General features: G+C 44.9%; 1 protein-coding gene and 1 long non-coding RNA gene across 3 annotated transcripts in view; one reads left to right on the top strand and one right to left on the bottom strand.

Annotated features, from left to right (window-relative positions):
* Nucleotides 1-13,720, bottom strand: part of LOC126981872 (uncharacterized) — a 38,252-nt gene extending 24,532 nt beyond the window's left edge. Inside the window, exon 1 of the long non-coding RNA XR_007734241.1 lies at nt 13,579-13,720. This is a non-coding gene — a long non-coding RNA (uncharacterized LOC126981872). The remainder of the gene's footprint in view (nt 1-13,578) is intronic.
* Nucleotides 9,818-21,955, top strand: LOC126981870 (uncharacterized). 2 transcript variants are annotated; one of them, XM_050833463.1, is made up of 6 exons: nt 9,818-10,169; nt 10,899-11,560; nt 13,603-13,924; nt 17,763-17,909; nt 19,822-20,083; nt 21,048-21,955. In XM_050833463.1, the coding sequence occupies exons 1-5, from the start codon at nt 10,072-10,074 to the stop codon at nt 19,895-19,897; spliced, it is 1,305 nt and encodes a 434-aa protein (XP_050689420.1). In that variant the 5' UTR covers nt 9,818-10,071; the 3' UTR covers nt 19,898-20,083; nt 21,048-21,955. The 2 variants fall into 2 exon arrangements, with proteins under 2 accessions (XP_050689420.1, XP_050689419.1); XM_050833462.1 differs by having other exon boundaries at nt 20,571-21,955.
* Nucleotides 21,956-24,659: the final 2,704 nt, after the last annotated feature.

The following is a 24,659-nucleotide window of genomic DNA, read 5'->3' as shown; positions in this document are numbered from 1 at the left end:
GGAGGAGAGGGAAGAAAAGAGGAAAAGAAAGAAGGAACTAAGAGAAAGAGAAGGGAAATTGAAGGGAGAGAAAGATGGGAAGGGAAGGAAAGAAAGGGGAAGGAAACAAGAGAAAAAGGGAATTGAAGGGAGAGAAAGATGGAGAAGGAAGGAGAAGAAGGAAGAAAGAAGAGAGGAAAAGGTGAGGAAGGGAGAGAGGGAGGAAGATGAGAAGAAGAGGAGGAAACAAGAGGAAAGGAGAAGGATTGAAGAGGAGGAAGGAATGGGGAGGGAAAAAGAGGAAAGGAGAAGAAAGGGAGGTAGAGGAAAAAGTTAAGAAGAGGAGAAGGAGGAAGAAGAGGGGAGAGAGGAGAAGAAAATGAAGGAGAGAGGATGAAGAGGAAGAAGAAGAAAAGGAGGAAAGGAGAGAAAACAAAATGAAGGAAAGGAAGAGGAAGAAGGGAAGAAGAAGAGAAGGAGGAGGAGGAAGAAATGTGAGAAAGGAGGAAAGAGAGAGAGAAACGAAGAGGAAGCAGGGAGGAATAGGAGAAGGAGGAGGAGGAGGAGTTGAGGAAGACAGGAAGAGGAGGAGGAGGAGGAGGAGGACAGGAAGAGAAGCATAAAAAGGAAGATCATAAAGAAAAGAACGGAAGGAATGAAGAAAAGAAAATGAGAACGAAAGGAAGGAATAAGGAAACAAGAAGAAAAGAAAGAAGGAAGGAGAAAGGGATGAAGAGGAAGAGGAGGAGGAGAGGGAGGAGGAAGGGAAAAAAGGGAAGGGAAAAAAAGAAGAAGAAAAGGAGAAAGAAAGAAAAGAGAGGAAGAGAAAGGGACAAAGAAGAAGAGAGGAAGAAGAGAAGGAAAAGGAGAAAGAGAGGAAGAGGAGCAAAATAGGAAAATTATTAAGAAAAGAAAGAAAAGGAAAGAACAAAAATGAGAATGGGGAAAAAAATGTAAAGAATAATCAAGAAACGAAAGCAAATAAAAGAAAAAAAAAAGAAATGAAAAATGTTAAGTGGGGGAATGGGTCAGAAGAGGAGGGAAAGGGAAAGCAAGGAAAAGTAGGAAGGAAAATTCTTAGCGAGCTCTGACCTCCGTCCTGGGGTCAATGCATTCAGGTTGAGAATCGTGCAAACAGGGTACTGGGCTTCATCTCAAGGAGCGTAAGCAACAGAAGCGCCGAAGTCATCCTCAACCTTTGCTTAGCACTAGTTAGACCCCACCTCGAATATGCGGTGCAGTTCTGGTCACCTTATTACAGAAAGGATATCAAGTGTTAGAATCGGTACAGAGGAGGATGACTAAGATGATTCAGGGGGTGAGGAACTTGCCATACGAGGAAAGACTTACACAATTATACTTTACTTAGCATTAGTTAGACCTCACCTCGAATATGCAGTGCAGCTCTCGTCACCTTACTATAGAATGGATATCAAGTGTTAGAATCTGTACAGAGGAGGATGACTAAGATGATTCAGGGGGTGAGAAACTTGCCATACGAGGAAAGACTTATACAATTAAACTTTACTTAGCACTAGTTAGACCTCACCTCGAATATGCGGTGCAGTTCTGGTCATCTTACTATAGAATGGATATCAAGTGTTAGAATCGGTACAGAGGAGGATGACTAAGATGATTCAGGAGGTGAGGAACTTGCCATACGAGGAAAGACTTATACAATTAAACGTTACTTAGCACTAGTTAGACCTCACCTCGAATATGCAGTGCAGTTCTGGTCACCCTACTATAGAATGGATATCAAGTGTTAGAATCTGTACAGAGGAGGATGACTAAGATGATTCAGGGGGTGAGGAACTTGCCTTACGAGGAAAGACTTTAACAATTAAACTCGCAATCCCTAGGAGAAGGGTGCGAGGAGACTTGATCGAGGTCTATAAATGGATGAAGGGCTTTAATACGGGGGATGTTAGAATTTTTTTTTTTTTTTTTTACAACAAAGGAGAGAGAGAGAGAGAGACGGGTAGGACAAGTAGTAATGGGTTTAAGTTAGATTAAGATTCAACAAAGACAGAGGCAAGAATTGGATCACCAGTAGAGCGGTGGATGAGTGGAACAGGCTTGGCGGCTAATATGATAGATGGATTCAAGTAAAGGTTGGATAAGTTCATGAATAGTGAGGTTAGGTGGGGTTAGGTTCACAGGAGCTGCCTTGTATAGACCTACCGACCTCTCCCAGACTCCTTACGTGCTTATGTTCTTGAGTAAGGGAGAACTGAGGAAGAGAAGAGAAGAGAAGGAAAAGGGTTAGAAAGAAAAGGATAAGGAAGGGAGAGAAAGAAAGGGAGGGACAAGGAATGGATGAGGAAGGGAGGGGAAAGAAGGGAGGGAAAGAAATCAAGGGAGAGAGTCTTGGAAGGGAGAATATCAACCAGTTTTTGCCTATTTTCATCCCCAACCTGAATATTTATCGAACTCAAAACCCGTTAGTGCCTGCTGCAAATTGGGTTTCAGAATAAGAAGAAGGAGGACAGGAAGAGAAGATAAATAGGGCGAGAATGCAAGGAAGAGGAAGGGAAAAGAAAGAAGGAACTAAGAGAAAGGGAAGGGAAGGAAGAGGAAGAAAGATGGAGAAGGAAAGGTAGGGGAAGGAAAGGGAAGAAAGGGGAGGGAAAGATAGGGGAAGGGAAGGGAAGAAAGGGGAAGGAAAGATAGGGAAGGGAGGAAAGGGGAAGGAAAGATTGGGGAAAGGAAGGGAAGGGAAGAAAGGGGAAGGAAAGATAGGGGAAGGGAATGGAGGAAAGGGGAAGGAAAGATAGGGGAAGGGAAGGGAAGGGAAGAAAGGGAAGGAAAGATAAGGGAAGGGAAGAAAAGGGAAGGAAAGATAGGGAAAGGAAAGGGAAGAAAAGGAAAGAAAACAAAAGAAAGAAGGGAATGAAGGGAGAGAAAGATGGAAAAAGGAGAGATGGGGAAGGGAAGGGAGGAAAGGGAAGGGAAAGATAGGGAAAGGGAAGGGAAGAAAAGGGAAGGAAACAAGAGAGAGAAGGAAATGAAAGGAAAGAGAAAGATGGAGAAGGAAGGAGAAGAAGGAAGAGAGAAAATAGGAAAAGGGGAAGAAGGGAGAGAAAAATAGGGAAAAAAAACGGGAAGGGAAAGAAATGAGAGAAATAAAAGAGGAAGAAGAGAGATGGAGAAGGAGAGGGAAAGAAGGATGAAGAAATAGGACATGAAAGAAAGAAGGGAAAGAAGAGAGTAAAGATGGGAAGGGAAAACCAAGGAAATAAAAGGAAACAAGAAAAAAGAGAAGGGAAAAAAGAGAGAAGGAAGGAGAAGAAGAAAGAAGACAGGAAAAAGGGAAGAAGGGAGAAAAAAATGAAGGAAGAGAAGTAAAGAAGAAAGGAGAGAGAGAGAGAGAGAGAGAGAGAGAGAGAGAGAGAGAGAGAGAGAGAGAGAGAGAGAGAGAGAGAGAGAGAGAGAGAGAGAGAGAGAGAGAGAGAGAGAGAGAGAGAGAGAGAGAGAGAGAGAGATAGATAGAGAGAGAGAGAGAGAGAGAGAGATTGATATTGAGAGCGAGATAGAGAGCGAGAGCGAGAGAGAGAGAGAGAGAGAGAGAGAGGAGAGAAGGAAAGAGGGGAGACGCGAGGGGAAGGGAGGGGAGGCAGGGAGACGCGAGGGGAAGGGAGGGGAGGCAGGGAGACGCGAGGGGAAGGGAGGGGAGGCAGGGAGACGCGAGGGGAAGGGAGGGGAAGCAGGGAGAAGGGCGTGGGGAAAGGAAGGGAAGCAGGGAGACGCGAGGGGAAGGGAGCAAGGATGCCATGATATCGTACTCATCAAACTAGACTTTCCCATATCTAACGCATAATGAAGGCACAAAACCCCCTATAATTAACACTTCTAACAATACATCTAATTAGGCGTCGTTAGTTTTGTGGGTGGGACATTTTTGAGCCTGAAATCGGGAAAAATGAGAAGCTGATTGTGGTATTGTCAAACGCTTCCATCCCTCACAAAATCTACTTCCAAAGGCCAGACAGGAGATCAGGCGGGTTCTAACAAGTGTATTCTTAGGTTCACGGCACAGAAGAAGGGTCAGACTACCACCAGGGTCATGAAACTACCCCTGGAAATGCTCACAACTCCTACAAAACCCGACGAAATGTTGTAAGAATATGGCCCTCTGAGTACGACAATCTGGCACCGTTGGAAGGGAGGGACAGAGGCGGAATCTTGGCCTCGTCCGGCGCGTCAGCTTTCCCGGCGCAAAAACTGGTTCGCTCACGGAAGGGAAACCAGGTGTGTGTGTGTGTGGGGTGGGGGTGGGGGGGGGAGGGGGGGAGGGGAAAATCATTGAAGCAAGCAACCTTTTTCCACTTTCTTTTTTTCATTCTTTCGATTTTACTCAGTTTCAGTATTTCCTCAGCCTCCTCCTCCTCCTCTGTCCCTCCTCCTCCTCCTCCTCCTCCTCCTCCTCTTCTTCCTCCTCCTCCTCCTCCTTCTCTGGCATTCCTTCTTTTTCTCCCTCCTCCTCCTCCTCCTCTGCCTCTGTCTCTCCTTCTCCTCCTCCTTCTCCTCTGTCTCTCCTCCTCCTCCTCCTTCTCTGGAAATCCTTCTTTTCTCCCTCCTCCTCCTCCTCCTCCTCCTCTGTCTTTCTCGTATTCTCTTTCCTCCTCGTCATCCTCCTCCTCCTCATCTTCCTCCTCCTCCTCTGTCTTTCTCTTATTCTCTTCCCTCCTCCTCGTCCTTCTCCTCCTCCTCCTCCTCCGTCAAGGGTTGAGAAACTTTCCATACGAGGAAAGACTCAAACAGGTAAAATTGCATTCTCTAGAAAGGCGAAGGGTGCGTGGAGGCATGATCGAGGTTTATAAACGAATGAAGAGCTTTAATAAGGGAGACATTCATAAGGTTCTGTTGGTAAGAGAACCGGGTAGGACACGAAGTAATGGGTTTAAACTGGACAAATTCAGATTCAACAGGGACATAGGCGAAAATTGGTTTACTAACAGAGTGGTGGATGAGTGGAACGGGCTGAGCAGTCATGTGGTGAGTGCCAATACTCCTACGAAAGCCTTGGCAAATACGTGAACTGGCTGGTATTACAGTATAAGACTTTCAATTCTTACATCAACTGTCTCTAAAGGTCAAAGAAGGGGTCAGTCGGGTTCTAATGAGTGTTTCTTTAAGTTAAGGCTGCAGAGGAAGGGTCACACTACCACCAGGGTCATAAAACTACTCCTGGAAATGTCAAATACGTGAACTGGCTGGTATTACAGTATAAGGCTTTCAATTCTCACATCAACTGTTTCTAAAGGTCAAAGAAGGGGTCAATCGGGTTCTAATGAGTGTTTCTTTAGGTTCAGGGTACAGAGGAAGGGTCAAACTACCACCAGGGTCATAAAACTACTCCTGGAAATGCCCCAAACTCCTACGAAAGCCTTGGCAAATACGTGAACTCATCCTAGCTTATCACCCTTCCCTCACCCTAAGCACCCATTAATCTCCCTTATCTCACCTATACTCACCCTTCTTACTACCCCCCAAAACCCTTAAAATCACCCTTAACCCATTGACATCACCCTTGCCATCCATAATTCACCCAAACCACCCAGTTGTCACCCTTACCTCACTCTTCACCCTAAAATCTTTCCCATTACCTAAAAATAACAAACCAAACCCCTTAACGTCACCCTAAACCATAACCATCACCCTTATCACCCTTCCCTCACCCTAAGCACCTATTAATCTACCTTATCTCACCCTCGCCCTCGCCAGGTAGCTTCTGAGGGAGGGGGAGGGGAGGGAGAGAACAGGTGAGGGGTCTACCTGGCTCCTACCTCTTCCTGCCTTCCCGGCCAGGTGAGACAGGTGACCAGGTGAGGGGGGGGGGGGGGGGGGCCGATGCCTGGTTGATTAGCCGTGTAAAATAGGGTCACCTGTGTGTGTGTGTGTGTGTGTGTGTGTGTGTGTGTGTGTGTGAGGAATGAGGGAGGCGAATGAGTTACTGTGCCTAGCGTTGTCAGGGGTATGAATGGGAGGGGAATGGAGTGGGGGTAGGGAAGAGAGGAATGAGATGAGGGGAGGAATGAACATGAGGAAGGTGAGGGGAGGGGAGGAATGAGAGGACGGGGGGAATGAACATGAGGAAGGTGAGGGGAGGGGAGGAATGAGGGTGAGGGGAATGAGATGAGGGGAGGAATGAACATGAGGAAGGTGAGGGGAGGGGAGGAATGAGAGTGAGGGGAATGAGATGAGGGGAGGAATGAACATGAGGAAAGGGAGGAGGAATGAGATGAGGGAATGAGATGAGGAGGGAGGTATGAGATGAGGGGAATGAGATGAGGGGAGGAATGAACGTGAGGAAGGTGAGGGAAGGGGAGGAATGAGGGTGAGGGGAATGAGATGAGGGGGGGAATGAACATGAGGAAGGTGAGGGAAGGGGAGGAATGAGGTGAGGGGAATGAGATGAGGGGAGGAATGAACATGAGGAAGGTGAGGGAAGGGGAGGAATGAAATGAGGGGAATGAGATGAGGGGGGGAATGAACATGAGGAAGGGGAGGGAAGGGGAGGAATGAGATGAGGGATATGAGCTAGGGGAATGAATGTCTGGGGAAGTTCAAGTGGGGAATGAGTGTGGAGAATGAGTTACTATGCATGGGGAGGAATGAAGGGAGGGAGGGGAATGAAATGAAGGAAAAAAAATAAAGAATGGGAATGAGGGGGAATGAGGGGAGGGAATGAGAATGAACGTGAAAAATGAGTTGCTACACCAGGGGGAATGAAAATACTTGGGGAATGACTACAGTGGATGAGTCAGGAGAAACTAGTGTCTGAGGAAATAAAAGTGAGGAATGAACAGCCTTGAGGAATGAGTATACCTGGAGAGTGACTTGACCTGTGGAATGGGCAAGCTAAACAAGTCTTTCTGGCATGAGTAAGTGGAATGAGAAACCTGTAAAATGCGGATGAGGAATGAGTTTGCAAAATGAACTTGTGTATGAAGACTAAATATGAAGACACCGGGGGAATGAGGGGGGGTGGGGGGGGGAGGGGGGAAGAGGAATGACTTAACAAGAATGAGGTTATTGGAATGAGTCGACAAATTGAAGTTATGTAAATGAATGAATACAAGCGAGTGAAGACGTCAGGGGGGGGGGGGGGGGAGAGAGAGAGAGAGAGAGAGAGAGAGAGAGAGAGAGAGAGAGAGAGAGAGAGAGAGAGAGAGAGAGAAGAGAGGAATGGAATGACTAAACCAGAATGAGATACAGTGGAATGGCGGTGAGGAATGAGTTAACGAAATGAGTTTAGGTAGAAGAAAAGAATACTGGAAAAGCAAGATATCAGGGGAATGAGAAAGAGGGAGAAGAAGAGAGGAATGACTACACAGGAATGAGATAACTTGTGGCATGAAGGAAAGGAATGAGGTGAAAAAATAAACATACGTAAAAGGAATGAATAACAAGTGAAGGAAGATACCAGGGGAATGAGAGAGCGAGAAAGAGAGAGAGGGAGAGAGGAATGACTTAACAAAACTTAAGTAACCCGTGGAATGAGCTTACAGGAGGAAAAGGAGGGAGAAGAATATGGTATGAGTGGAAGGAATTTACTTTACCTGAGGAAGTGAACACCTGGTAAAAGAATGAGAGGTATGACACAGGAAGAATGACCAGTGGGGAATGAATTGATATGTGGAATGATTTTACAGAAGGAGAATGATTGAAAAAAAGGTTGAATTTTGCCGGGGGAAATGAACACCTGGGAATGGCATGAGTGAGGAATGAGTGAATAGAATGAAACAAACAAACACAAAAAAATGATAAATTGGAATGAAAACAGAGAAAAATTAAGGAATAGGATTAGATAAAGTATGTGTGTATGTATGTGTGTGTGTGTGTGTGCGTGTGTGTGTGTGTGTGTGTGTGTGTGTGTGTGTGTGTGTGTGTGTGTGTGTGTGTGTGTGTGTGTGATGACATTGAAGGTTACAGATCTGACCTTTCCAGACACCTGATCTTAGTGGGTTATGTAAGCATTGAGAGAGAGAGAGAGAGAGAGAGAGAGAGAGAGAGAGAGAGAGAGAGAGAGAGAGAGAGAGAGAGAGAGAGAGAGAGAGAGAGAGAGAGAGAGAGAGAGAGAGAGAGAGAGAGAGAGAGAGAGAGAGAGAGAGAGAGAGAGAGAGAGAGAGAGAGACTGTCCTTTAATATCATTCAAACTTTCTTCCCTTCTTTTATTTATGTCCTTATTATCATATTCTCTCTCTCTCTCTCTCTCTCCTTGACCTCCCTCCCAAAGAGCCTGAAGGGGAAGGAAGGAGGAGGAGGAGGAGGAGGAGGAGGAGGAGGAGGAGGGGGAGGGGGAGGAGGAGGAGGAGAGAAGGAAAGCCTGAATCCTGTTTGTCTAGTGTGGACTGCAGTGTATGTGTGTGTGTGTGTGTGTGTGTGTGTGTGTGTGTGTGTGTGTGTGTGTGTGTGTGTGTGTGTGTGTGTGTGTGTGTGTGTCTGTGGGTGTGTGGGTCAGGTAACGGTGCCCTCTCCCCTCCTCTCCTCTTCTCTCTCTCTCTCTCTCTCTCTCTCTCTCTCTCTCTCTCTCTCTCTCTATCTCTATCTCTCTCTCTCTCTATCTCTCTTTCTCTCTCTCTTTCTCCCTCCTCCCCTCCCCTCCCTCCCCCTCCTTCCCTTCTCTCTTCCCTCTCTTCCCCTGCCGTCCCCTCCCTTCTCTCCCTCCTTCCCCTCCTTTTCTCTCTCCCTCTGACCTCTCTTCCCTGTCTTGACCTACCTAGCTGACCACCTGACCTAGTGTGTGTGTGTGTGTGTGTGTGTGTGTGTGTGTGTGTGTGTGTGTGTGTGTGTGTGTGTGTGTGTGTGTGTGTGTGTGTGTGTGTGTGTGTGTGTGTAATTTTATGTCCGATTATCTTATTGCCATGTCAGTCGCGTGTGTGTGTGTGTGTGTGTGTGTGTGTGTGTGTGTGTGTGTGTGTGTGTGTGTGTGTGTGTGTGTGTGTGTGTGTGTGTGTGTGTGTGTGTGTGTGTGTGTTGGATTCTGTCTGATCATGTCCCAAAACGACTTCCTGTCAACACCACCATCACCACCACCATCACCACCACCACCACCACCACCACCACCACCACCACCATCACCATCATCACCACTAACCCTTCATCATCATTCTTTCCTTCCACACCTCTATTGTCACCACCTCCACTATCACCACCACCATCACCACCCCCATCAATCACTCCACGTATCATCACCACCATTACGAGTCCTTTCAACACCACCACCACCACCACCACCAGTGTCTTAATTTCCTTCCCTTCCCCTTCCCTTCCCTTCCCCTTCCTTCCCTTCCCATTAATCTCCTTCAGCTTTCATCCCCTTTCCCCCCCCCCCCCTCACCACCACCACCACCACCACCACCACCACCACCACAACCACCACCACCAGTATCTTAATTTCCTTCCCTTCTCCTTCCCCTTCCCTTCCCCTTCCTTCCCGTCCCATTAATCTACTTCATCTTACATCCCCTGTCCCCCCCCTCCCTCACCACCACCACCACCACCACCACCACCACCACCACCATCAACACCATCACAATCACTACCAGTATCTTAATTTCCTTCCCTTCCCCTTCCCTTCCCCTTCCTTCCCTTCCCATTAATCTCTTTCAGCTTTCATACCCTCCACCCCCCTCCCCCAAACCACCACCACCACCACCACCACCACCAACACCACCAGTCATCTAATCCCCTTTCCCCTCCACTACCACCACCACCACCACCACCACGTCCCCTTTCCCTTCCCCCACTTCTATCCTCTCCACCACCACCACCACCACCACCACCTAACCGGCTCCTGGAGGTGGTGGTGGTGGTGGTGGTGGTGATGGTGGTGGTTGGGAACCTTGGGTCAGTTGTGTGTGGACCAGCGACTAGCTAAGACATATATATACACACACACACACACACGTACATACACACACATACACACATACGTACACACACACACAGACTCTGGTTTCAAGTGTATATGTGTACGTGTGTGTAACTTTATACGTACATACACAGACGGAGGTAGTGGTGTGTGTGTGTGGTGATTGTGGTGGTGGTGGTGGTGGTGATGGTGACGGAGTGGCGGTGTTTGTGATGGTAATGACGTCCCACAGAACGATGGTGATGGTGGTGGTGGTGGTGGTGATGACATGGTGTTCCTCCCTCGTTGCCGCCACCACGTCGACAAACAGGTAAGTGGTGGTGATTGTGGTGGTGGTGGTGGTGGTGATTGTGGTGGTGGTGGTGATTGTGGTGGTGGTGGTGATGATGGTGGTGATGATGGTGGTGATGATGGTGGTGGTGATGATGGTGGTGATGATGGTGGTGGTGATGATGGTGGTGGTGATGATGGTGGTAGTGGTGGTGGTGGTGATGATGGTGGTGGTGGTGGTGGTGGTGATGGTGGTGGTGATTGTGGTGGTGATGATAGTGGTGGTGGTGATGGTGATAGTGGTGAACGATGGTGGATGGTGGTGTGGTGGTGGTGGTGATGATAGTGTTGGTGGTGATGGTGATAGTGGTGATGATGGTGGTGGTGATGATGGTGATGATTGTGGTGGTGGTGGCGGTGATTATAATTGCAATAACAAACTTAAATAAATACAAACAAACAAACGTGAATCCGCACACACACACACACACACACACACACACACACACACACACACCTGCAAAGTCACAATCACCAACCTGCTTACTAATCAGTCAAAAACACACACACACACACACACACACACACACACACACACACACACACACACACACACACACACACACACACACACATACACCTGTCACCTTAAACCAAACAAACACGCACATCTTATACCAATAACACACACACACACACACACACACACACACACACACACACGAAGTCGGTCACACACTAACACACATTTCTTCTCCTTTTCCAACAGTACCCAGAGAAGCATCGATGACGAAAGAGGGGGAAGAGAGGGAGATACTGGAGGAGGAGGAGGAGGAGGAGGAGGTGATGACATGGGCGAAGAAGAGGAAATAATAACAGACGAGAACAGCACATGCATGGAAGGTGAGATCGGGTGCGTTTGTTACTACGAAGAATACTACGAAGACGAGGAGGAAGAAACAGACGAAGAAGGAAGAAGAAGAACAGAAGAAGAAGAACCGAACAGATACACACTCCGTAACTCCCTCAACGAACTGGAAACGGCCGAAAAAACAGAAAAAGAACGCGGAAAAGATGGACTGCAATGGACGCTGGAGAGAGGAGTCCAAGGAAACAGCAATAAAGAATGGCAGGAAAACAGAGAACCGGGAGACGGAAGAGGAAAACGGATAGGCAGAAAAGGAGTAGAGGAACAAGAGGAGGAAGCAAGAGGACTCCCAACCCAAGAGGACAAACAAGAGGACGCCAAGAGCAGACAGAAACGTTTCCTCTTCCTCACCCCGGACAGAGGACTTGCGCTCCCTCCCGGCTCGTCCCTAATTATCACCCCAACGTTTTCCCTCCCGCTGCGTCGCTACCCTCCCGACGTATTCAGTTCGGCCTTCCGTAACGCGACCTCCGCAAGCATGACCGTCAGCATTCCCTTCACCAGTAAGTAGTGGAGATGGGTGGTGTTTTAGTGGTGGTGGTGGTGATGGTGGTGGTGGTTATGGTGGTGGTTTGAAGTAGGAAGAGAAGGATGATGATGATGATAATGATGATGATGATAAGGAGGAGGAGGAGGATGGGTAATATAATAGTAGTTGTAGTAGTAGTAGTAGTAGTAGTAGTAGTAGTAGTGGTAGTTATAGTAAAGTTTATTTATATGCTTAGATTAATTATACTTAAGTTTGCCCCTGAAATCCAAGAACACACACACACACACACACACACACACACACACACACATGCACACACACAAAAAAAAAAAATATTAGAGTGTCAGATTGATATTCATGCCATCACTATATATGTTTACCAAAAGCGTTCAGCCCCATCCCATTTTCTTTCTGGTTTATTTTTCGCTGTCTGGGTTTGAACTATCTTTTTTTTTTCCTAGATATGTACGCGTGTGTTACTCTACTCTCACAAGCGTTTTCTTTCCTGATCATTATTCCTGTCCTGTTGATATTACTGAAGATTATTATTTTTTTTTCATTTTCAAATTCAGGTTTACTTTCATGCCATTTGAAGACTCTCGGTCATTCTCTCTCTGCAAGTTTTCCCGAGAATCACTTGTTGTTATTATTATTATTTATTTTTTTTCGTGGTTATTATTGTTATTGTTATTGTGCTTCTTCTTCTTCTTCTTCTTCTTCTCTTCCTCCTCCTCCTCCTCCTCCTCCTTTTGGTCTTGTTCTTATCTTCTAATTGTTTTTGTTCCTGATATGTCTTTTTTTTTTTCCTCCTCCTTCCTCCTCCTCCTCCTCTTCTTCCAAGGTTGTTAAGGTATCCAATCTGATTCATTTCTTATTCCAATAATTTCAAAAAAACAAATGCAAACCGTCGCCAACTCAACATAGCAGAACCTAAGGCAATTAAACCCTACCGAAGCCAACGCAAAAACCCCGAGCCAAGCCAAAACATACCCATACCCAACCCAACCCGACCTGAACAGACCGCAATCCAGCCCAACCCAAGCAGACCCCAACCCAACCCAAACAGACCCCAACCCAACCCAACCCAACCCAATCCAACCCAACAAATATAAAGACCCCAACCCAAACAGACCCCAAGCCAAACAGACCCTAACCCAACTTAACCTAACCCAACCCAAACAGACCCCAACCTAACCCAACCAAAACAGACCCCAACCCAACCCAAACAGACCCCAACCCAACCTAACCCAGCCCAAACAGACCCCAACCCAACTTAACCCAACCCAACCTAACCCAACCCAAACAGACCCTAACCCAACTTAACCCAACCCAACCTAACCCAACCCAAACAGACCCCAACCCAAACAGACCCTAACCCAACTTAACCCAACCCAACCTAACCCAACCCAAACAGACCCCAACCTAACCCAACCAAAACAGACCCCAACCTAACCCAACTCAAACAGACCCCAACCCAACCCAACCCAAACAGACCCCAACCCAAACAGATCCCAACCCAACCCAGCCAGAACAGACCCCAACCCAACCTAACCCAACCCAATCTAACCCAACCCAAACAGACCCCAACCCAATCTAACCCAACCCAACCTAACCCAACCCAAACAGACCCAACCCAAACAGACCCCAACCCAAACAGATCCCAACCCAACCCAACCAGAAGAGACCCCAACCCAACCTAACCCAACCCAAACAGACCCCAACCCAATCTAACCCAACCCAACCTAACCCAACCCAAACAGACCCCAACCCAACCCAACCCAAACAGAACAGACCCAACCCAACCTAACCCAACCCAAACAGACCCCAACCCAAACAGATCCCAACCCAACCCAAACAGACCCCAACCCAACCCAACCCAAACAGACCCCAACCCAACCCAACCCAAACAGACCCCAACCCAACCCAACCCAGACAGACCCCAACCCAACACAAGCCATCACAGGAAAAACACATCCCCCACCCCAAGCACACCCCGCGCCGACCTAAGCCCAAACCAACCTAACAACTGACCTCGATTCACCTCCCCGCGGACAGTCGGCTTTGATGACCTGGGTTTGACGTCGGACCTCAACCGTTTTGGCATCCTGAGTTTATTCAAGAAGCGGCGGAGGAAGAGGAGGAAGAGGCGGGCGGCGAGGCGAGGAGGGCTGCGATATGATGATGAAGAGGAGGAGGAGGAGGGGAACGCAATAACGCCAGGAGGGGACAGGCCGGCGATGTACGGAGCGGTGGAGGGCATCCTGGGCCGAGTAGGGGTGCCGGGCAAACCTTGTCTCCTGCGGGCTGTCTGTGAGATGTTCCAGGCGCCTCTCCTCAACCACGGCCTGCTCGGGGAATTCCTCGACCTGTTCCTGAGGTAAATAGTACACCTGGTAATTATGTTGATGCTAATGATACCTGTTTTTTTTGGGGGGGGTTAGCTTGATGATAATGATGATGTTAGTATTATCTTAACCGTGATTGCTTGGGGAATTAGTACACCTGTTCCTGGGGGTATTTAGTACACCTGTTCCTGGGGGTATTTAGTACACCTGTTCCTGAGGGGTAATTAGTACACCTGTTCCTGAGGGGTAATTAGTACACCTGTTCCTGAGGGGTAATTAGTACACCTGTTCCTGAGGGGTAATTAGTACACCTGTCTTAAAGTAATTACTACACATGTTTTCTAGGTAATTAGTACACCTGTCTTAAAGTAATTAGTACACCCGTTTTTTTGGTAATTAGTACAGCTCTTAAATTAATTAGTACACCTGTTTTATGGGTTATTAATCAATCTGTTCCTGAAATAATAAGCACACTTGTTTTCTAGGTAATTAGTACATCTGTTTTCTAGGTAATCAGTACACCTGTTTTCTAGGTAACAAGCACACCTGTTTTCTACGTAATTAGTAACTACCCCTATTTTCTAGGTAATTAATACACCTGTTTTTCTGGTTATAAGTACACCTGTTTTCTTGGTAATTAACACACCTGTTTTCTAGGTAACCAGTACACCTGTTTCTAGGTAATTGGTACACCTGTTCCTGTGTTGACTAGTACACTCGGGGAAATGCTACACCTGAGCCTGGGGTGGTTAGTCTACCTGTACACTTGTTTTCTAGGTAATCAGTACACCTGTTTCTAGGTAATTGGTACACCTGTTCTTGTATTAACTAGTACACTCGGGGAAATGCTACACCTGAGCCTGGGGTGGTTAGTCTACCTGTACACCTGTTTTCTAGGTAATCAGTACACCTGCTTCTAGGTAACTGGTACACCTGTTCCTGTGTTAACTGGTACACTCGGGGAAATGCTACACCTGTTTTTACGGTAATAAGTATCCACCTGAGCCTGGGGTGATTAGTCTACCTGCTCTGAGCTAACTAGTTCACCTGATGACGGTGATGATTAGGATACCTGTTTTTAAGGTAATAATAAGGCCGTATTACTAAACAATTCGTCGCCCACGTTCACATATTTGACAAGGCTTTTGAAGGAGTTTGGGGCATTTCCAGGAGTAGTTTCATGACCCTGGTGGTAGTGTGACCCTTCTTCTGTACCATGAACCTAAAGAAACACTCATTAGAACCCGACTGACCCCTTCTTTGACCTTTAGAAACAGTTGATGTGAGAATTGAAAGTCTTATACTGTAATACCAGCCAGTTCACGTATTTGACATTTCCAGTAGTAGTTTTATGACCCTGGTGGTAGTGTGACCCTTCTTCTGTACCGTGAACCTAAAGGAACACTTATTAGAACCCGATTGACCCCCTTCTGTGACCTTTAGAAATAGCCGATGTAAGAAGAGAAGGTTTTATGACCCTGGTGGTAGTTTGACCCTTCTTCTGTACCGTGAACCTAAAGAAACACTCATTAGAACCCGACTGACCCCCTCTGTGACCTTTAGAAATAGCTGATGTAAGAAGAGAAGGTTTTATGACCCTGGTGGTAGTTTGACCCTTCCTCTGTACCGTGAACCTAAAGAAACACTCATTAGAACCCGATTGACCCCCTCTTTGACCTTTAGAAATACCCGATGTGAGAAGAGAAGGTTTTATGACCCTGGTGGTAGTGTGACCCTTCTTCTGTACCATGAACCTAAAGAAACACTTATTAGAACCCGACTGACCCCCTTCTGTGACCTTTAGAAATAGCTGATGTGAGAAGAGAAGGTTTTATGACCCTGGTGGTAGTGTGACCCTTCTTCTGTACCGTGAACCTTAAGAAACACTCATTAGAACCAGACTGACCTCCTCTTTGACCTTTAGAAATAGCCGATGTGAGAAGAGAAGGTTTTATGACCCTGGTAGCAGTTTGACCCTTCTTCTGTACCGTGAACCTTAAGAAACACTCATTAGAACCCGATTGACCTCCTCTGTGACCTTTAGAAATAGCCGATGTGAGAAGAGAAGGTTTTATGACCCTGGTAGCAGTTTGACCCTTCTTCTGTACCGTGAACCTTAAGAAACACTCATTAGAACCCGATTGACCTCCTCTGTGACCTTTAGAAATAGCCGATGTGAGAAGCCAGGTGTCTCATAATATCGACCTAAGTATCCACCTGAACCTGGGGCGATGAGTCTACCTGCGCTGAGCTAACTAGTTCACCTGATGATATTGATGATTGGAATACCTGTTCTTGTTGTTTTTGTTTTGAGGTGGTTAGTCTCCTTGATGACGACGCCAATATTATCTTCTTAACCATGGATTGTTCGGGGAATGTCTGCACCTGTCCCCGAGGTAATTAGCATACACCTGTGCCTTGGGTAATTAGTGTACCTGTTAATCAATATACCTGGGGATGTTGATGATAATGATGCTTTTTTTGTTTGTTTGTTTTCCTTCCCTTTCTAATTCCTCTTTATCTTTCTAATCCTCTTCATATTCTTCTCCTCTTCCTCTTTCTAATTCTCCTCTGATCCTCCTCCTCTTCCTCTATTTCCTCTTTCTCTTCTTAATTCTCTTCTGATTCTCTTCCTCTTCCTCCTCTTTCTATTTCCTCTTTCTCTTTTACATTCTCTTCATATTCTCCTCCTCTTCCTCTTTCTAATCCTCTTTCCCTGGTTCTCCTTTTCCTCATCCTCCTCCTTCTTCTTCCCCTTCTTCGTTTAATGATGATGATGATGATGATGATGATGATGATGTCAGTGTAATCTTCTAAAAAAAAAAACACGGTCGGGGATTTGAATTTTTTTTTTTTACGACACCTGTTCCTGAGTTATTTGGTTCACCTGGGATGTTTTTGTTGTTGTTGTTGATGATGCCAGCGATACCTGCTTCTCTTTTTTTTGGGGGGGGGGAAGGGGAAGGGGAGGTTAGTAAAGGGGGGGAGGGAGGGGGGTTAGTAAAGGGGGAGGGGGGGGGGGGTCAGCCAGCCTGTTTTGATTATTATGTTGATGGTGGAGACGTCAACCTTTTATTTTTTTTCTTTATAACTGCTTTGCCCGACCTCATTTTTCTCTCATTTTTTTCCTACTTCCTAACTTGTTCTTTTTTTCTTCCTCTCTTTTTTTTATCTTCTCCCACTGCCTTGTTTTCTTCCTCTTCTTCCTTCTCCTCCTCGTCCTCCTCCTACAATTAATACTTCAGTTTCGTTCCTCCTCCTTCTCCTCTTCTTTCATCCTCTTCTTTTACTCTTCCTCCTCCTTTTCTTTCTCCTCTTCCGCATCCTCCTCCGCCTCATCCTTGTCCTATCTCCTTCTTCCTCTTATCCTCTTCCTCCTCCTCCTCGTCCTACCTCCTTCTTCCTCTTACCCTCTTCGCCTCCTCCTCCTCCTCCTCCTCCTCGTCCTACCTCCTTCTTCCTCTTATCCTCTTCCCCATCCTCCTCTTTCTCATCCTTGTCTTCATCCTACCTCCTTCTTCCTCTTATCCTCTTCCCCTCCTCCTCCTCCTCCTATAACCTTCTTCCCCTACCTCACCCTTTTCCTATACCACAACAAACATCCTCCTCCTCCTCCTCATCCTTTCTCATCCTCTCCCCTTACATCACCACTACTAACACTCATCCTCCAGTCTAAGTGAGTCATGCGCCACTGGAACAACCTCCCCGCTGAAGCAGTAAGTGCAGAAACCATCAACTCCTTCAAAACCCGCATCGACAGTCTCTTCGTGTCAACAGGAGTGAAGTGAAAGCATGCACCAGATGGGCGGGGAGACTTTCTGTTGCCTGTCTTTACATGTTTTAATGTTTCCATGTTTCCCCCTGCCGCAGCCCCAGCCGGTCGCCTCCCCATGAGAAGTCCCGCCTGGAGACCTACCTGGAGGCCGAGAGGGCAGGCCGCACCACGGGGGACTGCACGGCCTACCACGCGGCGTGCCCCAAGCCTCTCTTTACCGACCCCGGACCTATACTAGAAGGGTAGGTCATGGCAGCGGCGGTGGTGGTGGAGGGGGAGGAGGAGGAGGAGGAGGAGGAGAAACATAACAACACGAACAGGAGGAGGAAGAGGAGAATAAAAAACAAAACAAAATGTAGAATATCGAGAACAGAAGGTGGAGGAGGAGGAGGAGGAGAAACAAAAACAAAACAAAAAGTAGAATATCAAGAACAGAAGGTGGAGGAGGAGGAGAAGGAGGAGGAGGAGGAGGAAGAAGAGGAGGAGGAGGAGGAAGAGGAGGAGGAGGAAAAAAAAAAGACATATCAGGAACAAAAACAATTAGAAGATAAGAACAAGACCAAAAGGAGGAGGAGGAGGAGGAGGAGGAAGAGAAGAAGAAGAAGAAGAAGAAGAAGAAAAAGAAGCACAATAACAATAACAATAATAACCACGAAAATAATAATAATAATAATAATAATAATAATAATAATAATAATAATAATAATAATAATAATAATAATAATAATAATAATAATAATAATAATAATAATAATAATAATAACAATAATAACTAATGAAAATAATGACAAAAAATAACAAAACAAAAAAAAGATAAGCGAACCAGTAATTATAGTAGCAGAAATAGTGGTATCAGTAGTAGTAGTAGTAGTAGTAGTAGTAGTAGTAGTAGTAGTAGTAGTAATAGAAGTAGCACCAAGCAGCAATCTGGCCTTAAGAGGAGGCTGTGTACTGCGCCAACAAGGAGGGATGACTCGGTGTAAGTCTTCATCCGCTTTCTACAAACTAACAATACAAAAAAAAAAAAAGAACAAGAGCAAATCAGGGACTAGTTTTCTGGCGCTAATTTTTTTCTCTCTCTCTCTCTCTCTCTCTGTCTCTTTCTCTTTCTCTTCTCTTCTCTTCTCTCTCTCTCTCTCTCTCTCTCTCTCTCTCTCTCTCTCTCTCTCTCTCTCTCTCTCTCTCTCTCTCTCTCCCAAGCATCCAGAGGTGAAGAGGAGAGGAGGAGCAGCAGCAGGAGGAGGAGGAGGAAAAGAGGAGGAAGATATTTAAGATTGTAAGGTGTGAAAAAATGTCAGTTGGCTATATTATAAATTCTGACATTTTATATTTACCAAGAGTACACATTTTAAAAGTCAAGGAGTGGAGCAAAACCTGACGAGGAATGTGAGGAGAAGCGGGAGTAGGAAGAGGGGGGGAGTGAAGGGCGAGGAGGCGGGGAAGGAGTAGGAGGAGAAGGAAAACAATAAAAGGGAGTAAGATGGACGAGAGGAGGAAAAGGGAGAAAAGGGAGAGTAGGAATAGAAGGACGAGAAAAGGAAGGAGTAAGAAGGACAGGAGGAGGAAAAGGGAGAAAAGGGAATAGGAATAGAAAGACGAGAAAAGGAAGGAGTAAGAAGGACAGGAGGAGGAAAAGGGAGAAAAGGGAATAGGAATAGAAAGACGAGAAAAGGAAGGAGTGAGGAGGACAGGAGGAGGAAAAGGGAGAAAAGGGAGAGTAGGAATAGAAAGACGAGAAAAGGAAGGAGTAAGGAGGACAGGAGGAGGAAAAGGGAGAAAAGGGAATAGGAATAGAAAGACGAGAAAAGGAAGGAGTAAGGAGGACAGGAGGAGGAAAAGGGAGAAAAGGGAGAGTAGGAATAGAAAGACGAGAAAAGGAAGGCGTAAGAAGAACAGGAGGAGGAAAAGGGAGAAACATTAGGAGGAAGAAGAGGAGGAAGAGAAGGAGAAGGTGGAGGAGGACGAGGAGAAGGAGAAAATACGAGAAAGAAGGAACAAGAACAAGAAAATGGGAAATTTGCACATTAAAAGTCTTAATATATATGTACGTACACACACACACACACACACACACACACACACACACAATCATTAAAAAAAAATACATCAACACCCAAACTTCTAACCACCAACTAACTTCGTCTAACCTTGCAGGGAATTCGAGGAGGACGAGGAGGACGCGGCGCAGCGGCAAGACACGTGTGAGCTCCCAGGAACACGATACAAATAGGGCGCCTCCTCTTAACACACTTCCACACACTCCGCACCAGTGACAGAGAGGAAGGCAAACAGAGGCTCATACAAGGAAACAGAGGGAAAGAGAAAACAGAACTTGCAGTCATGTGAGTAAAGCAAAATAGCAAGGAACCAGCGAAGGAAAAGGAAGAAAAAGAAGAATGAGGAGGAGGAAACACAAGTGACAGAGAGGGAAGGCAAACAGAGGCTAATACAAGGAAACAGAGGGAAACCGGAGAATGGGAAAGAGAAAACAGAACTTGCAGTCATGTGAGTAAAGCAAAATAGCAAGGAAGCAGCGAAGGAAAAGGAAGAAAAAGAAGAATGAGGAGGAGGAAACACAAGTGACAGAGAGGGAAGGCAAACAGAGGCTAATACAAGGAAACAGAGGGAAACCGGAGAATGGGAAAGAAAACAGAACTTGCAGTCATGTGAGTAAAGCAAAATAGCAAGGAAGCAGCGAAGGAAAAGGAAGAAAAAGAAGAATGAGGAGGAGGAAACACAAGTGACAGAGAGGGAAGGCAAACAGAGGCTAATACAAGGAAACAGAGGGAAACCGGAGAATGGGAAAGAGAAAACAGAACTTGCAGTCATGTGAGTAAAGCAAAATAGCAAGGAACCAGCGAAGGAAAAGGAAGAAAAAGAAGAATGAGGAAGAGAAAACACAGACGACAGGACGAGAGGAAGGCAAACAGAGGCTCATACAAGGAAACAGGGGGAAACCGGAGAATGGGAAAGAGAAAACAGAACTTGAAGTCATGTGAGGAAAGCAAAATAGCAAGGAACCAGCGAAGGAAAAGGAAGAAAAAGAAGAATGAGGAGGAGAAAACACAAATGACAGGACGAGAGGAAGGCAAACAGAGGCTCATACAAGGAAACAGAGGGAAACCGGAGAATGGGAAAGAGAAAACAACTTGCAGTCATGTGAGAAAAGCAAAATAGCAAGGAACCAGCGAAGGAAAAGGAAGAAAAAGAAGAATGAGGAAGAGAAAACACAAATGACAAGACGAGAGGAAGGCAAACAGAGGCTAATACAAGGAAACAGAGGGAAACCGGAGAATGGGAGAGAAAACAGAACTTGCAGTCATGTGAGGAACCAGCGAAGGGAAAGGAAGAAAAAGAAGAATGAGGAAGAGAAAACACAGACGACAGGACGAGAGGAAGGCAAACAGGAGCTATGCTATTACAAGGGAACACAGAGAAACAGGTGAGTGGGGAAGAGGAAAGAGAACGATAGTCAGAGAAAAGGAGTACAAAGAAAACAAAAAATGAGGGAAACAGGAGAACTTGGATAGGAAGTGAGGGAAAGAAAAGATAAGCTACGAGGGAAAGAGAAGCAAATGGAAATGGCCGATCACTGCCCGACATATCGCAATAGGTGCAAGACTACTACACGTTACCTGGCGGATCACTGCGACTCCTGTACGCTGCCGGAAACACTGCTGCCCGATCTTTGACAAGTTCGCCGACCACGCAGATGGTTCCCCGAATAATGTGCTCCTTCCCGACTCATCGTCCAACAGTCGTGGTGCGCGGATTTCCCCGACGACGGCTGGAAGATGTGCCACGAATATGCTCCCGAATGCTTCCGGAATGGCAGTCGGGCAGCTATCGCGTTCAAATTCGTGTATGTGTGAAGGCCGCTTTAGATCGAAAAAGAGAGCAAAGTGAAGGTAGAAAGGATTATAAAAGAATCCGAAGAGTAAGTAAGAGAATTTAGACGGGATTAGAAAGCCACAGCGATGGAAACAAAGATAGAATAAGAAAGGAATAGAAAAAAAACGAGAAATGCAAGAAATAAAAGACAGCCTAACGCAAACAACAACCAACAATAGAACAACAAAACAACAGAACTTGATATATAAAAAACAACACATTACATTTAAATCAACTCATTCACTTCTGTTCAACACTTTTTCCATATTTTGATGCGAGGTAGAGGCATTATTACAAGCATTATGGGGCTCTCTTTCTCTTTTTCCTATGTTATTTATTATTATTTATTCCTATTTATTGACACTATATAGTAATAAGATGATGAAGGAGGAGGAGGAGGAGGGGAAGGGGGTGGGGAAGGAGGAGGAGGAGGAAGAGGATGAAGAAAGGAAGAGGAGAAAGAGGAGGAGGAGGAGGATTAGGAAAAGGCTATCAAGAAGAAGAAGAAGAAGAAGAAGAAAAAGAAAATAAGAACAAAAACGTTTCATATCATTCCAGTAATTAGAAAAAAAAAAACACTTCTTAGACACTGTAATTTACTTCTTTTTTTTTTAGGTAGGCTAGAAGGTGGATTCAGAGGTGTAAGATAAGACGTTTTTTGGAGGAGTTGGTAACGCTGACATTCCACCTTCTTTTGTTTTTTGGAGGAGTTGGTAACGCTGACATTCCACCTTCTTTTGTTTTTTGGAGGAGTTGGTAACGCTGACATTCCACCTTCTTTTGTTTTTTGGAGGAGTTGGTAACGCTGACATTCCACCTTCTTTTGTTTTTTGGAGGAGTTGGTAACGCTGACATTCCACCTTCTGTTGTTTTTTGGAGGAGTTGGTAACGCTGACATTCCACCTTCTTTTGTTTTTTTGAGGAGTTGGTAACGCTGACATTCCACCTTCTTTTGTTTTTTGGAGGAGTTGGTAACGCTGACATTCCACCTTCTGTTGTATCCATTCCAACCTCGACCTTGATAATTATTGTACAGTTTATCCACCTACGAAACCCTTGGCATTTGTTAGAGTAATTTATTTATCCTTAAGTCAGGACATTTGACATTTGTTCCTATGTGTATTATTATTTTTGTTAGTATTATCTGTTATTGGGGTTGTTATATAGTATTGGCATTAAGTATTTACGTTGTTAATTAATTTTAATGTTATGTTTGTTTATCTTTATCAATAAACTAAGTGATTGAACTGACGAATATTTTTCCTCTTAAGATACAGACATGAACACCCAAATAACAGCGCTGTGTATATAAAGAAAGGGAAACAGGAAACAAAAGAAAGGAAAGAAAGGGTGGATAGGGGGAAAAGAAGGAAATTGTACCTTGATACGGAAATAAAATGTAAATAATTAACTAAATAGCAATAAAAAAAAACTTTGACCGTAGCAATAATATATCAGTTTAACTTCATAACTCCCTAGAACCAAGAATCTGTGCCAATAAATAAATTATTCTGAAGTAAAGAGAAGTTTGAAAGAAATTTTGAGAAGTTGGTAATATTGGGTAGGCGGTGGCTGAGTGGTTAGCGTGCCGGCCATCAAACAACACTTTTTCCCTTGTTTTCCATAGCCCAAAGAACTCAGGAATATACACTAACCTCCCACGAAGCCTTCAAACCCATAGAGAATTGTGTTTGAGAGGAAAATAAAGGGAAAAAAATGAAAAAACACTCGCCACCCCAAGAAATCAACACAATCTAATGTTTTCCCTCTTTAAAACCACCAAACAACACATTTCCTTTTGTTTTCCATGCCCAAAAGACTCAGAAATATACACTAACCTTCAAACCCATAGAGACTTGTGTTTGAGAGGAAAATAAAGGAAAAAAACTTCAAAAAACACTCGCCTTCCCAAGAAATCAACACAACCTAATGTTTTTTCCTCTTTAAAACCATCAAACAACACATTAACCTCTCACAGCGCCTTCAAACCCATAGAGACTTGTGTTTGAGAGGAAAATAAAGGAAAAAAACATGAAAAAACACTCGCCTCCCCAAGAAATCAACACAATCTAATGTTTTTCGTATTTAAAACCACCAAACAACACATTAACCTCTCACAGCGCCTTCAAACCCATAGAAACTTGTGTTTGAGAGGAAAATAAAGGAAAAAAACGAAAAAAAACACTCGCCTCCCCAAGAAATAAACACACTCTAATGTTTTCCCTCTTTAAAACCATCAAACAACACATTCATCTTTGTTTTCCATGCCCAAAAGACTCAGAAATATACACTAACCTTCAAACCCATAGAGACTTGTGTTTGAGAGGAAAATAAAGGAAAAAAACATGAAAAAACACTCGCCTTCCCAAGAAATCAACACAATCTAATGTTTTTCATATTTAAAACCACCAAACAACACATTTCCTTTTGTTTTCCATGCCCAAAAGACTCAGAAATATACACTAACCTTCAAACCCATAGAGACTTGTGTTTGAGAGGAAAATAAAGGAAAAAAAATGAAAAAACACTCGCCTTCCCAAGAAATCAACACAACCTAATGCTTTTTCCTCTTTAAAACCACCAAACAACACATTTCCTTTTGTTTTCCATGCCCAAAAGACTCAGAAATATACACTAACCTTCAAACCCATAGAGAATTGTGTTTGAGAGTGAAATAAAGGAAAAAAAACATGAAAAAACACTCGCCTTCCCAAGAAATCAATACAATCTAATGTTTTCTCTCTTTAAAACCACCAAACAACACATTTCCTTTTGTTTTCCATGTCCAAAAGACTTAGAAATATACACTAACCTTCAAACCCATAGAGACTTGTGTTTGAGAGGAAAATAAAGGAAAAAAAATGAAAAAACACTCGCCTTCCCAAGAAATCAATACAATCTAATTTTTTCTCTCTTTAAAACTACCAAACAACACATTTCCTTTTGTTTTCCATGCCCAAAAGACTCATGAATAAACACTCACCTCTCATGACGTCTACAAACTCCTGAGTACTTGTATTTGAAGGTAAAATGATGAATAAGAACAGAACACAGATAGACAAAAATGGTTCACTTCCCTTGACTCACGAACCGCGGACCGA

The sequence above is a fragment of the Eriocheir sinensis genome, chromosome 49 (genome assembly GCF_024679095.1).
Source record: "Eriocheir sinensis breed Jianghai 21 chromosome 49, ASM2467909v1, whole genome shotgun sequence".
Taxonomy (NCBI): domain Eukaryota; kingdom Metazoa; phylum Arthropoda; class Malacostraca; order Decapoda; family Varunidae; genus Eriocheir; species Eriocheir sinensis.
Note: the sequence above shows the minus strand (reverse complement) of the source record. Positions and strands in the feature narration are given on the sequence as shown.

Bases quoted from the DNA above. Each gene is read 5' to 3' on its own strand.
- LOC126981870 (XM_050833463.1), top strand. From the start codon at position 10,072: ATGGTAATGACGTCCCACAGAACGATGGTGATGGTGGTGGTGGTGGTG. The intron at 10,170-10,898 runs GTAAGTGGTGGT...CTTTTCCAACAG, and splicing joins GCCACCACGTCGACAAACAG to TACCCAGAGAAGCATCGATG. The intron at 13,925-17,762 runs GTAAATAGTACA...CCCCTGCCGCAG, and splicing joins TTCCTCGACCTGTTCCTGAG to CCCCAGCCGGTCGCCTCCCC.